General features: G+C 42.1%; 1 protein-coding gene across 3 annotated transcripts in view; it reads right to left on the bottom strand.

Annotated features, from left to right (window-relative positions):
- Positions 1 to 287: 287 nt before the first annotated feature.
- The window catches only part of LOC134520171 (interferon-induced GTP-binding protein Mx-like), a 25,629-nt gene continuing 10,137 nt past the window's right edge, over positions 288 to 15,779 (bottom strand). For all 3 annotated transcript variants that reach the window (XM_063345222.1, XM_063345204.1, XM_063345213.1), the window contains exons 4-14: positions 15,504 to 15,641; positions 14,077 to 14,231; positions 12,312 to 12,450; positions 11,593 to 11,791; positions 10,748 to 10,826; positions 9,074 to 9,196; positions 8,157 to 8,298; positions 5,741 to 5,899; positions 4,740 to 4,816; positions 3,307 to 3,549; positions 288 to 759 (exon numbers count right to left, since the gene is read on the bottom strand). In XM_063345222.1, coding sequence (XP_063201292.1) covers positions 526 to 759; positions 3,307 to 3,549; positions 4,740 to 4,816; positions 5,741 to 5,899; positions 8,157 to 8,298; positions 9,074 to 9,196; positions 10,748 to 10,826; positions 11,593 to 11,791; positions 12,312 to 12,450; positions 14,077 to 14,231; positions 15,504 to 15,641 — 1,688 coding nt within the window. In that variant the 3' untranslated portion in view covers positions 288 to 525. The remainder of the gene's footprint in view (positions 760 to 3,306; positions 3,550 to 4,739; positions 4,817 to 5,740; positions 5,900 to 8,156; positions 8,299 to 9,073; positions 9,197 to 10,747; positions 10,827 to 11,592; positions 11,792 to 12,311; positions 12,451 to 14,076; positions 14,232 to 15,503; positions 15,642 to 15,779) is intronic.

Below are 15,779 nucleotides of genomic sequence, written 5' to 3' on the forward strand. Positions count from 1 at the left end.
GGGGTGGGACTTAAAACTGGTGACACCTTGTGCTGTCAGTCATCTTTCAGACGATGGCAGGAAAGACAGCAACCACAGCAAGGCAAAAACACAAAGGGAAGTGGGGGATCACTACGGTTGTGCAGTAAGCTTCCTCTCGGAAAGTTAGTGAGGTAATTTGAGTTCTACAGTTTGTGAGTTATACAGCTGAAAGCCCTCATTCTCATAAAAAAAATCAACAACAACAAAAAACCCACAACAAAACACAACTCTTAGAGCTCTAGCTTTTTAATAATTATTTTAATGGTTGTACAGAGCTCATAAAGAAAATGTTTAAAAAATAGGGTAACATTTTGTCACAACTCCCCCAGTGGAGCACTTTACAGGTGTTTCTGTACAACCGATTATGGAAAATAAAGCAAAACTGACCGGTAGAAATGAGTGTTAAAGGCCTGTGCTGACGTTACATTTTTAGTAGATTTTACAAAGTTCTCCAGTAATGCTAGAAAACAAAAGTAGAAATATACTTCTGAAAAATGAAGAAATCTACAATGTGGTGAAGTCTCTCAGGTATTGGCAGGCTTTGGTGAGACGATTAACTCGTTGACTGAGGTAGTTCCTGTGTTTAGCAGCTTCACTGTCCTCCTGAAGGAGATGGCTTAACTTGTCTTTTTCTTGCAAAAGATGCAACATAGTGGTCTGTAAGGTATCCCCGAAGTCATGAAGGGCAGAAGAGAGGATGATCAGAGGTATCTGATTGCAGAGGCGTCTACTTGCTCCCTGCAAGAGGGGGAAAAAAGGCAAAAGACTTGTTTCCCAAAAAGAGCTAAAAAAGGAAGGGGCTATAGATAAGCCGGTAAGAAGTGACAGCACGGTTTTAAAATGTTGTATTGAGTTACTGTTCAAGAAGTGAGTGCTTCTAGGGACTAAATAATGTTTGTCGTTAGTCTCCTTCATGCCTAAAGATCTAAGAGTTACAGGAATGTCAGCTGTGACTCTTTTCCCTCGGAAACAAACCCAAGGCAGGCTGTTCCCTGCTTAGCTCTGCCAGCTATCATTGGTAAGAGTTATACAAGGACACACCTGATGAATAGTACTTGTGAACAATTTCTGGCATCATACCCGTCTTCTCTGAACACGACCAATTTTTATGGAACAGGAAATCAAAGTGATTTTTCCAAAGGTGGTATATTTCTGTCTTTAGATGGTATTTCTGATGTGGCTGTCCTTTTAAGTGTAAGACAGCTTTGGAGTAAGCTTTAGCCTTAAGGGAAAATGTTTTCAGCAATAGCGAGACTACGCTGTGCCTACGTTACATCTATTGATATCTCAATGACATTATTTTCTGCTTAACCTGACAAACTGCCTGGTCTAGTTATTTATGCAAATTGAACCAGATTGACCTAGAAGAGGTTGTGGGGCCCTTTCCCCAGAGACACCTGCAGGGCTTGGGGGCTTAGCTGGTGCTCTTGGGTGATAGGAGGTTCAAAACCTCCCCAATGCTGGTGCCAGGTGAGTACTTTGGCCTGAGTGACTGGCTACAATTGAGAGAGGTGCCGTCTCGCTTTCTTTTCTGTGGCATCTGACTTGAAAATGGCAGTGGGAAGCCCTAGCTTCAGATACCTGGAGCTCAGTGGCTGCAAATCTTATGCGTACAAGGATGAGTCTGAGCTCAAGGTGAAAAATACCTAAGAGTAGATGTTTAGTTTTAATTTCTGGTTTGCAGAGATCTAGTGAATAGCAAGCAATTCATCCGAGTCAGCTAAAGAACTTACTGAGCCTATTTGTTCTCTAAGCACTACTGACTGTGGCAGGAGGGACTGTAGGTGCTTTAAATATGGGGGTTTTTCTGGAGCTAAACTCTACACAGAACCTTGAGAGTCCTGTCATAGGTGAACACAGATTCATGCATGCCATTTCCAAAGGACATGGACACTTCCATCTCATTCAAAGTGTATTTGGCCTTGCGTAAATCCCATGGAGATATGATGCCCTGGCATTTGTTATTGCTGAAAATGGCACTTAGGGCATTTACAAAAATCTATAACAATCATCTAAGACTTTTGTGTTACAGCAGAGAGTATAGTAAGGAGGCAGGGAAGAGCTTATGCAGTTCTGCCTTTGTCTCTTGTTCTCTGAAAGCTGATGATTTTCTCTCCATCAGCCTGAACATTTAATTGTAAGAATTTGTCAAATCCTGGCTATTGAAATTCAACGTGAGTTGCAACCTACCTTACTGCATTAGTAATATTGAACTTGTTGCTTTCTGAGGGGGTTTTATGAAACAAAAATCAAAAGCAAATCCTGATACTGCATGTTCTCTTTGCTGTCTGTCTTTGCTAAAACATTTTTCTGCAGAGACTTAACTTCTATGGAGCTATCTGCAATACAGCATATGCACTCTGATTTCTACAGATAGCTGAATCCATTTTAACTTAACGTTTTATTATGGCTCCCCCTGCCACCTTAGTTCAGGATCTGACTGTGAGCCACTGTTACAACTTTCTGCTGCCAGCAGGAATACGCAGAGGGGCTTGTGGCTGCCCAGAGCTCTCAGATGCTGTGCCAAATGCCAAAGTGCTGTACATAATGTTGTTAAGCTTGTGGAAACTAACATCATTTGAAAACTGTGAGATGAGCTTGCAGTGGGGAAAACAATCTGCTTCCTTTGCTAGAAGAGGGTGACTTGCCATCAACTGAATATCAATAACTTCTAATTACAGGGCCAAGGGCTCTTCCCCATCCTATCCTCTCCTCCATGCTGGTAAGTCACTGTCCTTTCCCCCTCCCACCCTGACACTTGTCCCAATAGGAAAGCCAGCAAGAGAGCATCGTACTGGTGTGGGGCTGTGTAAGCAGCAGGCAGTCACCCTCTTCCCCGTGAAAGGCTGTAGGAAGGTGAGAAGAGGACTCACTTGCCGATGCCGTATTCCCCAAACGAGCGGCAGCCATGGCAGGGAGGCCTGTCAGGCTGGAGGGTAGCTAACAAGTGGTTTAGGAGCCGTCTGTCACTTTAACAGCCTGTAGGCTTTTCTAATCACCAGACCCCGCAGTGTGCAACTGCGTCTCCCCAGAAACTGTGCTGGCACAGGCCATCAGACCAGCTTTGTCCTGGCGTTTTCAGCACTGGTCAGAAGCTCCAATTAATTCGTATAGAAACTGTGGGTGTACCTGGACGAGACACTTATACCCTCTGGCTACTATTCCCTGCATAGTAGTACTATTTCATGACAGACGTATATTGACTACAGCGAGATCTGGGAGAGGAATCTATGCAATAGCATTCAGGGTGCAGAAGAGCTGCCGTATCATAGTCTGTAAACTTACATCAAAATAGGCCTTCGTGTGACAAACCATTTCCTGGACAAAGGAGGGCTCTTGATTCGAAACAGATCCAACCTGCAACTCTTTCTCATTGACACCTTTGGTAGCATTTTCTCTCTTAACAGACTGTAAATCCTTAATGTAAGCGTCATCCTGGCAGTATACGATTCTCTCCATTTTAAACTGGGTCCGGATGTGTCTTTCAGCCTCTGCTGCTTGTTTCTCTCTGATGTTTTCAATTCTGACCTAGGAAAGAAAAAATCAACAAGTTTTCAGACATTTGTTTCCTTTGCAAAGGTGCTGGTGCTTAGCAGTGTCCCCAGGGAACGGCAAGGTGGGCATGGCGTTCAACAGTCCTCGCTGCAGCGCTGTCTAATCCCAGACCAGCTCTTGGGAACAGCGAGTAACGCTTTAGATTCTGGTTCCCCTGTTGTGAAACAGCAGGAAAACGTAGCAGTTTTGTCCCCCCCTTTACACGAGCGGGATCAGCCAAAACCTGGTGCTTGGACCCCGAATGAAAATACAAGGTTGGTGGGAACAAGCAGCACTGGCCAGCCGCGAGTTCAGCCTGCAGCCTGTCCTTGGGTTTTGCATGCATTTTGTTTGTGTGTCCCTCTCACAGTAGGCAGTGACAGTAGGCAACGGTGTGAACTCCATTGCCCCTCCTGCCCTTCTCAAAAACTGCAGACTCCTGTTTGTTGTCAGCAAACCATCCCTGTCTCACCCTTCACTGTCTGGGATTTTTATTGCAGCGATCTGATGCTTTCTGGCCTTTTTGATACTTCCACCTAAAAGTCCGTGGGGGGTGCAAAGTTCCCTCAGTCATCCTCAAATTCCCTTCAAATGCTTTCCTAGCATCCCTAAGAAAGCATTACATCTTTTTTCTCACCTTCAGTGTCTACCAGAACTTCCTCCTTTGTCATTCCGCTCAGGTTATGCCTAAAGGCCCTCCCTAAACACCTTTGTATTTGGCTGAAATAGCTTATTTGCTTGCTGTGTGGTTGGCCCGGGAGCTCAGTAGGGTTTGGCCATGCAAGTCAAATAGCAAACCATCTCTTTAACTCATATTTTCCTTTGAGTTACTTTTTTAAGCAGTACCCTGTGAATGGACTCTGCTTCCCGGCTGCCCAGCATTGTTTCTCATCTCTTCCTCAAAGCTCTTTTTTGAGAAAAGGTCTTCAAAGACATCCATACCATTTAACTCCACCCCAAAACACGCAAACCCCCAGACTGTGAACAATCGTCTTCTGACTCTCTCATAGTTGAATGATTCTTGGCTTGTCTGCTGCTGCTCCCTTTTATGCAAGATGAGATTGCTGCACCGGCTAGCGCCCTGGCTTGCCTTTCAGAGGGGTAGGTACTGTAAGCATGGCTGCATTTGCAAGTGCCATTGCATCTTGCTCTTGTCTTATCTCAAGTTATAGGTAGTCTCTCACCTTAGCAGCTCTGTTTAGATTGTGAAAATTAGCAAAATGCCTTTTAGAGAGCTCCACAAATTTCTCTTCAACCAGGCCTAAGGGAAGAACAGACAGACAAAAACAAAGTCAGCAAGCGAGGTTTTTAAGCTATTGTTAATATAAGACTTGCGAGAACCACTCATTTTCTATATTCATCCAGAAAGAGCTGAGCAGCTATACTGATGTGCTATGCTTTTGAAACCAATACAAAGTAGGAATTTAGATTTCCAGGTCCGAGAGTGTGAGCATTAAAGACTTCCTGTGATCACTTACCACCTGAGAGACTGAACGTCACTGAGATTTCTTTGATAAAGCAAAGATTTCTGTGCTTACAGCTGTGTTTGACCAGATGTGTCATCACTTGGCCATGTAAACACATCTGCATCTTACCCTCTGAGTGGCCTCCCCAGGAAGAGGGGCCAGCACATATAATACAGAGCACTGAGTCTGGCACAGACGCTGTAGCTGCCTTCTAAGGCAAACGTAGAAGAGACAGGATCACGACATACTTTTTGCTTGGGTGCTTTTTACTGGATGAATTATGTACCCTTTCCCCCAGCCCCAGCAGACACTGTGTAATACACACAACGTCGTGCAAAGAATTGGCAAAGAAGGTGGGTTTCCAGTTCAGGTTTGTGAATGCCACTCCCCAGGCTTGTGAATACCAAGCCACTTGGCTGGCACCTGCTACTTCTACTATACTATTTCTTTACTGTGTTATTTTTTGTAGTTGCTTTCTAACTCCCTCCCACCAGCCACTGGGAAAAGTATTAACAAATGGCTGGAGGCCACGCATAGAGATTGGAGGCTCCGGAGCAGAGGCAAGCCCCCAGCTTGAATCAGGTTCACTTCCCCATTCTGAAGTATCCTGTCTGGAGCTCTTGCTTCAGCAGTGAGACCGTTGACTTATCCTGGAAAAAAATTTGTCAGGCACACCAGTGTCTCCCACGCGACAGCCTCATGCGGCCTGCGAGACGTACCGATCACGTTGTTCAGTATGCCGACGGCTGGCTCCTCCAGTTCTATAATTTGCTCTTTTATAATGTCCTCAAATGTCCTGTAATTGGTAAAGCCTGGAAACTCCCGTCCACGATACTGGTCTTCGTATTTCCACACTTTACTGGGTACATTTTTTTTAACTGTAATATTAAAATAACATTGCTTTACTACTAAATCCCTCAATTTATAAATTTCAGATTTAAGAAGGAAGTCTATTTCTCCTCTTTGAAATGCTCTTGAGAAGAACAACTACTGAGACAGTCTTTTGAGCAATACCATTACTGTAGACCTGAGCTAACACAAGTTATTGCTCAGTAAATGAGCCATCTCACACACTGGATCAAGCATCTAACTGACAGAAAGCAATCCAGAAATGATGATGGGGCTCAAAAATACCGGTTCGTCTTGGGATTCTACGTTCACAGAAGTGGCTGTTACCAGTCATTTCTGAGTTTTAGAAAACCTAGAACAAAACAAAACCCCAAAGTTGCTAACAGTCCAGGGAATCTACTGTTGACTAGCTATTTTTATTTAAGATATCACAGTCTATATTTCTATGTTGATGTTATATCCCTTTGAATTGGTTTATATATTCAAGCAAAGATGTGTTTCTAAGTGTTTTGAAAGGTTTTGATATTGCCTTGTTGTGGGGTCCAATTTGTGAATCATGGATCAAGTGCACATGTGGAAGTAGAAGTCAAGCCATGGATGCATTTGGTTCTGACATTCAGATATACAAGTCTATGGTTGGATAATGAAAAAAAAAAAGGAAAAAGAAAAGGAAAAAGAAAAGACAGAAGTAGATGCAGAGTATCTGGTTCAGAGTCTGAAAACATACCCGTGCAGTTAAGGTAGTACAAACATGGCCACAAGAACATCTATCAGCTTTTCAACATCCATCAGCTTCAAGTATTCAAAGTATCTGATATTTTTAATACTTTCGTTCATCATAAGAAAGCTGAAGTTAAACTGAATCATTTGACATGCAAAGATGTACCTTCAGAAATCCTAACGGTGGCTGATGACAATGCTTTTCGTTGAGGAAGGGCTCGCTAAAGCCACCTCTGGTTTTCAAGCTATGTAAGTGAATTTACTCTGCAGCACATGTAAATACTTCACCTGAGCATATGCACACATGATTTTGGGGTAGCATATTGTCAGCAAGACCTGTGCTGTTGAAAGAGCTGCTGTGTGCTCCTACCCTGATCCTGTTGTGAAGTCAGATATATTAGTTTAAATCAATGGGGGTAACCTGAAAGTGCCCAGAGGATTCCCCACTGTGGTTCAGCTTGTGATGCCTTGCGTATCTTCTGCAACTCAGTTGCTCTTTGTCCTCTGAAGAAGCTGCATCCTTCTGCTAGTGCTTTGTGCTGTTTTAACATCTATTTATTCATCCCTTCATTGTCTTACTCTTTTATTCCTCCCCATAAAATCATGTTGATTGGCTTGGTACTTCATGGATGGGACATAAGAGACATTGACATACACCAATGTCTGTCTGTCTCTCTTCACATATATGCATATATATACATATATTTGTCTCTGGCTGACAGCACCGTTGCAGCGTATTCGTAGCTATTATTTTAGAGATACTGGTGATGTTGACATAGATGTACATAAAAAACTAAAAGAACTTGTTTCAAGAACTATTGCTTGACTGGCAGCTGATGCTATTTCTTCTCTAAGAGCAAATGATGGGGTCTCTGAAAGATGCGTAAAAGACGCTGCAAAAGATGTTGAGTGTACAGCAGAGTTCAGTCTGCATGCGTCAGCCTATGCCTCGGTTTACAACTGAGTTCACGTAAGCAATTAGCAAGGTGGGTGATGCACAGAAAGGGGTGCTCTTTACAAGGTCGTGGTTATTTCAGACTCAGAATTTTTCTCCACACCTTAAACCAGAGCTAAAGTAGAACAAAAAAGACCAAAAACTCCCAAACATTCATAATAATAATAATAGCAACAACGACAACATCAACAACAACAATAACAACAGTAATGGAATTATAACAATTATATTGTTTAAATACATCATTGTTGTTGTTGCTATTATTATTAATATTAATATTAGTGTTGGTATTGGTGTTGGTTTTGTTGCTGTTATTTAAAAGAACATTTCAGAGAACCAGCAACCGATTCTGTGCCACAGTCTTGGTTTTATTGCTTTGCTGGAAGAAGAGAGACATCCACTGATCTCTCCGTAATGACAGCCTTTAATGCAAGCCACGTCTTTGTCCCCAAAGACCAAAGCATAACTTGCCTAACACTACAACAGATGAATGCTCCTAGCTTCTTTTTTACACTTTCTTGAAAACAACCCTTTGGTGATGCAGTGTCATGATTTAAAAGCAAGGGAATGGAATGTCAGGTCAGCTGCAAGTGACGGTTTTCTATGCTTACCTTTTGCAGCACACTCTAGGAGAATCAATTCCCATGTTCGAAACTCTCTGCGGATTTTTGTAAATAGTCTGATTTCATTTCCAAACAACTGTTCCTCTCCACGTATTACCTGAGAGATGTCTTGATTGTAGAGTTTGATCATCTGTAATGAATTGAAGAATAAGCAAGCAATGTAGTGAAGTTCCATTTCTTCAGACTAACTCGCACATGTTAAGTAAACCTGTGATTATTTGATGTTAAAGCAGGTTCACACCCTTACACCTTTTATGCTCTTAGCTCCTGTTGGATTTTGGCTTTGTTTTTGTTTTCAAAACCAACACAGCTAAAGGAGAACAATTTTGATACTCTTTTGTTTTGTTTTCTTTTTCTCTGGACTCTTAGAGCCATTTACTCAATTCAAATTGACTAGACTTGTATGAAGTCTTTGAAGGCTGTTGAGCCTTCATAAGCACCTCTCCTGGCCTGCCGAAAGCTTACTGTGAGGGATTATCTCCCCCCATCTGAGACACTCAGATGGATTTGCAAACCATATTTTGATAACAGGAATGCATTTGATCTTATGAATGCTGTAAACAATGGAAACCCTTCAAAATGTCAGGCAGGCAGGAGTGTAAGTTTTCCCTCTCTGAGATGCTTGATTTTGACCAATCAACTGAGTTGTTGTTCAGCTCCTTGTCACACAATCACAGGAAAAAAATTGCTAGAAGGGGCCACGAGCTCCTGTGGTCTGTTATTTTTGCAGTTACGATGTATTCCTGCCAGAGGTTTGTGTATGTTACTCTCAAAACATATCAGTGACAGATACCATAAGCTTCCTTGTGGTCCATGCTGATGGTTTGCTAACTTTACATGGTTTCTTTTTCTCCCATGTTTACCAGCTTGCTCTGCTCTGTGACCAAAACAATATTGATACTTACGTCTGTGAGGAAAATCAGCTTCTCAGACTCTGCTTTGGGTGTGCCTCTTCTATACCTTTGTAGATCCTGTAACGTTTTTTGGAGCACCTCACGTATTTGGTTCTCTAGTGTTGGCAAAGTTTTCTGAGGGGTAGACAGTAAAGAAGGACATTTAGGTAGGTTGATCGTGTCTGGTTCTGGAAGAAAAACAAAATCCCTCCAAGAGTGACCTACACCTGCGCATGATCTTTGCTGCTTTTAGGAGTCCAAGAGCTCGTTGTCCTTGCATCCCATGTATGATAGTGGGATACCATGGAAGTGCAAATATGGCCTTCATTGAGAGAAGGCAGGGGCTAGGATCTCCCTGAGACATCAGGCTGGACCTCACTGCAAGGTGGGCAGAGTAGCTGTAGTCTAAGGCAACATTTCATCTACAGTGAAGCAAAAACTCTGTCCTGACAGGCTGTGCCAGGGAGGTGCTGATGTGGGGAATGCACTGACTCCTCCAGTCCTGAGAAATACCTGATTGACCATGGCTGCTTAGTTGCCTATTTTATGTAAAGTTACATAAATACTTTTTTTTTTCTCCTTCAGGACTGAATTTAGAGATTCCCTGTATTTTAGCGTTTTACCTTAATGGAATAATTAAAGATATATATATATATTTTAAAAAAAATTAAAACCCCAATATACTTATATTAGCGTAGTAATATAATAAAAGAATTAGATATGACTTGAGATTTTGAACACATCTTTCAGTTAAATAGAAATTATTGTGTTTTAGCAAGCTCATAGCAGTAACGTGTCACCCAGCTGATCAACACTCTTCACAAAAAAAAAGAAATACAATGGCTGCCATTGAAAAGGCAGGAGTTCTGAGTCATAAGCAGATGAAATGATTTGCCTATTGTCTATCTTCATCTTAAAGGCAAATCTGAGGACAAAGCAAATAAAAAGAAATACAATGTCTGCCATAGAAAAGGCAGGAGTTCTGAGTCACAAGTAGTCGACTTGGTCTGCAGACCAGGTCATATGTGGAGAGGCTGAGGGAACTGGGCATGTTTAGGTTGGAGAAGAGGAGGCTGAGGGGAGACCTCATTGCCCTCTACAACTACCTGAAAGGAGGTTGTAGAGAGGTGGGTGTTGGCCTCTTCTCCCAGGTGAATAATGACAGGACCAGAGGAAATGGTCTGAAGTTGCGGCAGGGGAAGTTTAGATTAGATATTAGGAAGAATTACTTTACTGAAAGAGTGGTCAGGCACCGGAACAGCCTGCCCAGGGAGGTGGTTGAGTCACCATCCCTAGAGGTATTTAAGAAATGTCTAGATTTGGCACTTCAGGGCATGCTCTAGTGGCAGAGATTGTAGGGGTTTTTTTGTTGTTTGGGTTTTTTTTGTGTGTGTGTGTATGGTTGGACTCGATGATCTCAAAGGTCCTTTCCAACCAGAAGATTCTATGAAACCATTTGCCTATTGTCAATCTTCATCTTAAAGGCAAATCTGAGGACAGAGCATGGGTTTCTTTACCTTTAACTTAGTTCAATTTGTTCTTGGATTGAAGGATAATTAAGTACGCTCTATGCATATAAAGATGCAATTCCAATTGCAATGGATTGCAATCCAAGGTTGAAGGGCTTACCTTATTTTTAAACAGTAGCTAATAAAAACAGCTTAGTATGACACCTCTGTTACTTACAATAATATGTCTCACAAGTTCATTTGTGAGCTTCTCTGCCAGGTGAGGGATAGTAGCCCTTCTTTCTTCCAGAAGAATGCTGCGAAAAGGAGGAAAAGTGGGTTTTATATAGACCACGTGTGCAGGGCAAGGAGGTAGCACTCATGGTCTGCTCTGTTTTCATTACTTCTACTACACAAATTGAGTAAAGCAAGGGCTATCTGGGGAGTGCTAGTATAGATGCGGCAGCAGCCCAGGACTCTCTGGGTAGCATGGCTTTTGTGCAAGGTTTGTTCGACAGCTACTGCTCCTGGCTAAGCAAAGAGAAACAGAGAAGAGACTGAAAATATCAAATTCTAACAGCAGATTAATGTGCTGCTGCACTATTTCTGCATGTGTGAAGTACACTGATTCAAAACCCTTTTCACCTGCCATTCTCTATATTATCATCAATTTGCTGCTGAGTCATATTCTGGGGAAATCTGTGCCCTCGGCACAGGCAGTATCCTTTCTCATGCTGTTTCACCGTGTTTTCCATTGAATAGAAATACATCAGTGGTTGACTTGAAGCACTCAGATACTGAACTTGAATTCTTTGGGACTATTCTGAACTTCTGAAGTTCATTGCACTTCTCCCAGGTTTAAGGAGAGATATATATCAAACTTGCATCCAAAATACATTTTACAAGTTTATTTGACATGTAAAATTCTTCCGGCTTACTGGAATGCAACACAACATAGGCAATGAGAAATAGTGAGTATAATTAATACCTGTTTGTAACCCTAATTTAAAACTCAGCAAGTCAACAGGAAGCTTTGAAGTGACTTTAGTATTTTTCTGATTAGGTCTTTTCTGCAAGAAGTACCTGAAATGTTTGTGATTCTCGAAGAATTTTCTCTCTTGCTGGATTGCAGCAGCCAAGGCCAGTTTGTTGTGGATGTCCTGCTGCCCACGACACTTCACAATCATGTAACCTTTTTTGAGGGGGATGACTTGGTTGTGTAGTATGTTAAGAATAGACTCCTCAGTTCCTCTGTCCACCAGGTCAGGTTTCGTGAGGATCCCTGTGAAGTTACCCAAGTGAAATTTAGTCAAGCACAGGAGTTAAAGGTAGGAGAGGTACAGTAGGACACTCCACCAGCACAGCAGGAACATGCTGTGCCGTGTTTTATAAACCAACTTCTCTTCATTTTGTTTCTTCTCTCATAGAAAGCTCTCAGCTCCTGGGCTTTGCACTGTAAAACATGTGCTACGGTTGGCCTCCCACCATGCCTTTTTGCCTTGCAAACCCTTTTTAACAGGCAGCAGCAAAGTTTTCCCGCCACTAATTCTGACATTTTCAATTTACAATTATTCATAAGATGAATACCAGCAAGACTCAAAACCGAGGGATTCTTAGAGCTACTGGATCATCTCAAGCTTTGTAAATAATTTATTTAGGCTGGTTTTTTTGTTTCTTTTTTTTTTTTTCCCTTCTTCTGGTGGCTAATTTCACAGATCTAGTGTGGAATACAAAGCGCCAGACCTTCATGGAAAAAAAGATTTGCACTTCTCTTCAACATGTAGCTTAAAAAAATTTCTCACCTAGTGTCCTTTCTCCACTGGGGTCCACCTCTTGAGCCATTTTCAGTGCTTCTGTTGTTGCAATATCCACATTACATGGCACCACTACCAAATTGAGTGTCTCTTTGTAGGCGATAATTCTTTTAAGTAGCATTTTGATCTGCAATGCAATACAGCAGTAATGAAGTTCAGTGAAATCAGATGCCTGCATATAGGATGTGAGCATTTCTAGCAATATGAGCCACTGTCTCTTGGCATTAAATGTCACATACACTGAGGATAGTATTACATGCTAAAGGATGGCATGGAAATGGGTCAGCAGAAGAATGCAGCCTCTTTTCCTATGTGAAGATTAATCCAAACATCTAGCGTGAATGAGACCAGATTGTTGTTATGTCTGTCCTGAAAGCTATGTAAAGTTTAACTTCTCAGGCATATAATCTTCCATTATGGAAATATTAGAGATATTTCATAAATAATCACATGTAAGAAAAACAAGTTCTGATGTCTAGGTACACACTTACGGAAAGAAAGGAAGCTAGATTATGATGATAAATCTCAGATTTGTGTCTCTGAAAGGAGAGCGAATATCTTTGGCTTGTGTTTCAGTGGAGTATTTGTGAAAAAAACCAACAAGTTGCACATGACATCTAATTGGTTTCTATGTTTCAATGCCAAACTAAAAGGGTTTCTCCTAGTTTGTGTTGTATTGCAAAAGGTTTACAGAGCTCTACTGTGCTTATACCAAAGTAAGTTAACTCTTTTTTTTCCTGAGTTTTGGTAAAGGTGCCTCTCTTCTACGTTCCATCCATCCCAATTTCTGACGTGCTACAATGCTATAGCCTCCATCTCTGCAGCCTGCAGGCAGCTGTGGACAATGGAAATGTGTGGATCATGTCACACCTGCTGCTTTCTTCTGAATACAATAGAAATATTACTATCTAATTATGAAGTGAAATTGATCTTCTCCCACAGAATAAAGCCCAGACAATCCAGTCTTGTCACATTTTTGTTGATATGCCTAGCTAACTTCGGGCTACTCTTATTCCAAGTTCCTATTTAAAGGTATTTTAGGAGAAAAAAATACACCCAGTTCCTGCACATCATCCTCACAGCTGGCCTTGTCCAACTAGAGTTTTATTTGCATTCCCCAGCATTTCTTCTAAAAGCAGCCAGAGGAAGAGTAAAGACCCCCTCCACTATAATGCATATTCTCTTTAATTCAAAAAGCATCTTCCGGGATCCCTTAAGGGATGAGAAAAACCAGGATGGGTCTGATTCTGATGTGCTCTGTAAGGAAGGGATGACAGAGCAATGAATCTGTAAGAAGGCAAATTTGCCACCCTGCTCCAGAAGAGCTTGAAGAACTCAGATCCTTTGACAAATCCATCCACAGATCTAGTAAAGGACAACTCATTTTGTGATGCATCTATCTTGCAGACTGCGGTCTAGGCAAGGGACACAGGGGCAGCACTGTGTTCAGGGTCCATATAGCCTGGTTACTGCATGCTGCCATGGGTAGGCTTGTCAAGGCACCCGAGTGGCTCCTTCACAGCTAGCATGGGCAGCTCCCTCCTGCACGACAGGGCAGACAGGAGATCCTGGACCTCACTCTTCCTATTGGCAATTCCTTGCCTGAAAAACAAGCCTGTTTGTTAGCGTAGCTCTATTGCTGGCTCAAAAAGCCCAGCATAATAACTCCAGCGTCCTACAGCAAAGGCTCGCATGTGAGGTAGGTTACGGAAGTGACACTGTGCACAGATTGGCATATGGGACTGAGTTTTACCTGTTCCCCAATGTCTTTTGGCTGATCCCCCACGGCCACTCTGGCAATTCCAGGAAGATCAATTAGTGTCAGATCTGGGACATCTGGGGACCAAATTTCCAGGGAAATTAGTTCTCCGCTAATGGCACCTCTGTTACCAGCCACCACATTCTGGGCTGCAAGAAGAAAAGAGCAAGGCAATGAATGCAAGCTTCAAACAATGCATCAAAGCGAAGCTAAACACAAAGACTTCAAAAAGTACCTACTAGAACCTATGGTTCTTTAAGGCTTGGGTTTTTTTTCGGATCCAGCCACACATGGAAACTCATTTATGCAAAAATCTAAGGAAATTGTTACGTAATACATGGATATGTGGAGTCCTTTTGGAATGTGAACTGCAATATTTTACATAGCATATACTTGTGAACTCTCATATACGCAGCCAAAATAAATATAAATAAACCACAATGAAAGAGATTGGATAAGACACTGGTCGGTTGTAGAAATACTTCCTCAACATCAAGACACTTTGTAGGCATCAATTAATCCCTTGCTGCCTTTAAAGAGAAATAGATGTTATTTTCTATTCTTCACTTTTTCACAGAGAGGTTGAGAGATCAAGTAATTTGTTGCGTATCTTATAAAGCAATAATTCTTGAACTGCGAACAGCACAGAACAGCAAGGAAATCCCGTAGTCATTCTCATGAGAGATTTTTCAGCTCTGTAATTAGTTTAATTAGTTCATACCTCTGGCCTTGCCAGTTTTGGAAGGATATATTGAAAATATCCAAATAATGTACTGAAAAGCTAATGAAAAAACATTAGGACAAATAAGTATGTTGCAGAGCTGTGCTAGTCAAGGATATAAGGACAATCCAACCTTCACATTTAGGGCAAGTGCTTACTGCCCTTTGGGTAAGAAAAATGTTTCCTTACACAGCATGAAATCACATAAAAACAAAACTATGACATGGGAAGGGCAATGATTGAGGCTGTGGTCACACTAGCTGGCAGAAGCTCTATATGCCTTCCACTCTGCCTTCTTGCAATTTTCTCCAAAGTCATTAAGATTTCCAGCCACAGACACCTCAAGCATTCCCTGAGCTTCTGGACTGACGACAGGAACCATTTAGGGCTTTGCATGTTTACAATTTGACAGACAACCTCCCCAAACCAGGCAGACAGCAAGCCAGCTGAGAACATAGCCTGAGCTTTTATGGGGCACCATGGATCATCCTCACCACTGAAATAGTAAGTAGTACAACTTTCTTGAGAGAGCTATATTATGTTACCCCACTTCCTTCTGCTCTGAATTCAGCTTTTGGTGTTACTCACGGCTACAATCACTGTGTCAGTCTGGGGACTGCTGCTCAGCCTAAGCAAAGCGGAGCAAGGATTCGAAGGAGACTGAGCAAACTAAATCGTATGGGAATAGGTTACAACTCACCTTCTCTTATTGCTTTCTCCACCTCAGAGGCATCCTGGAGGTCTATTTTGATGTTGCGGTAACACATTTTCCCTTTCCATGCCTGAGTAGCAGGTATTCTTTTCAGTTTAAGTTCCAAGGGGCATCGAGTAACAATACCTGCAGCAGTTCCAAAGACAGAGGTAACTCTCTCAGCAGTTATTATGCATGATACGCAGCCATGGACTGCATGGCATAGGCAGGGTGGCCTAATACTTCACACAGAGACACAGAAATGTTCCAAGGGACATTGCCAAA

Source organism: Chroicocephalus ridibundus, chromosome 1, assembly GCF_963924245.1.
Source record: "Chroicocephalus ridibundus chromosome 1, bChrRid1.1, whole genome shotgun sequence".
Lineage (NCBI taxonomy): Eukaryota > Metazoa > Chordata > Aves > Charadriiformes > Laridae > Chroicocephalus > Chroicocephalus ridibundus.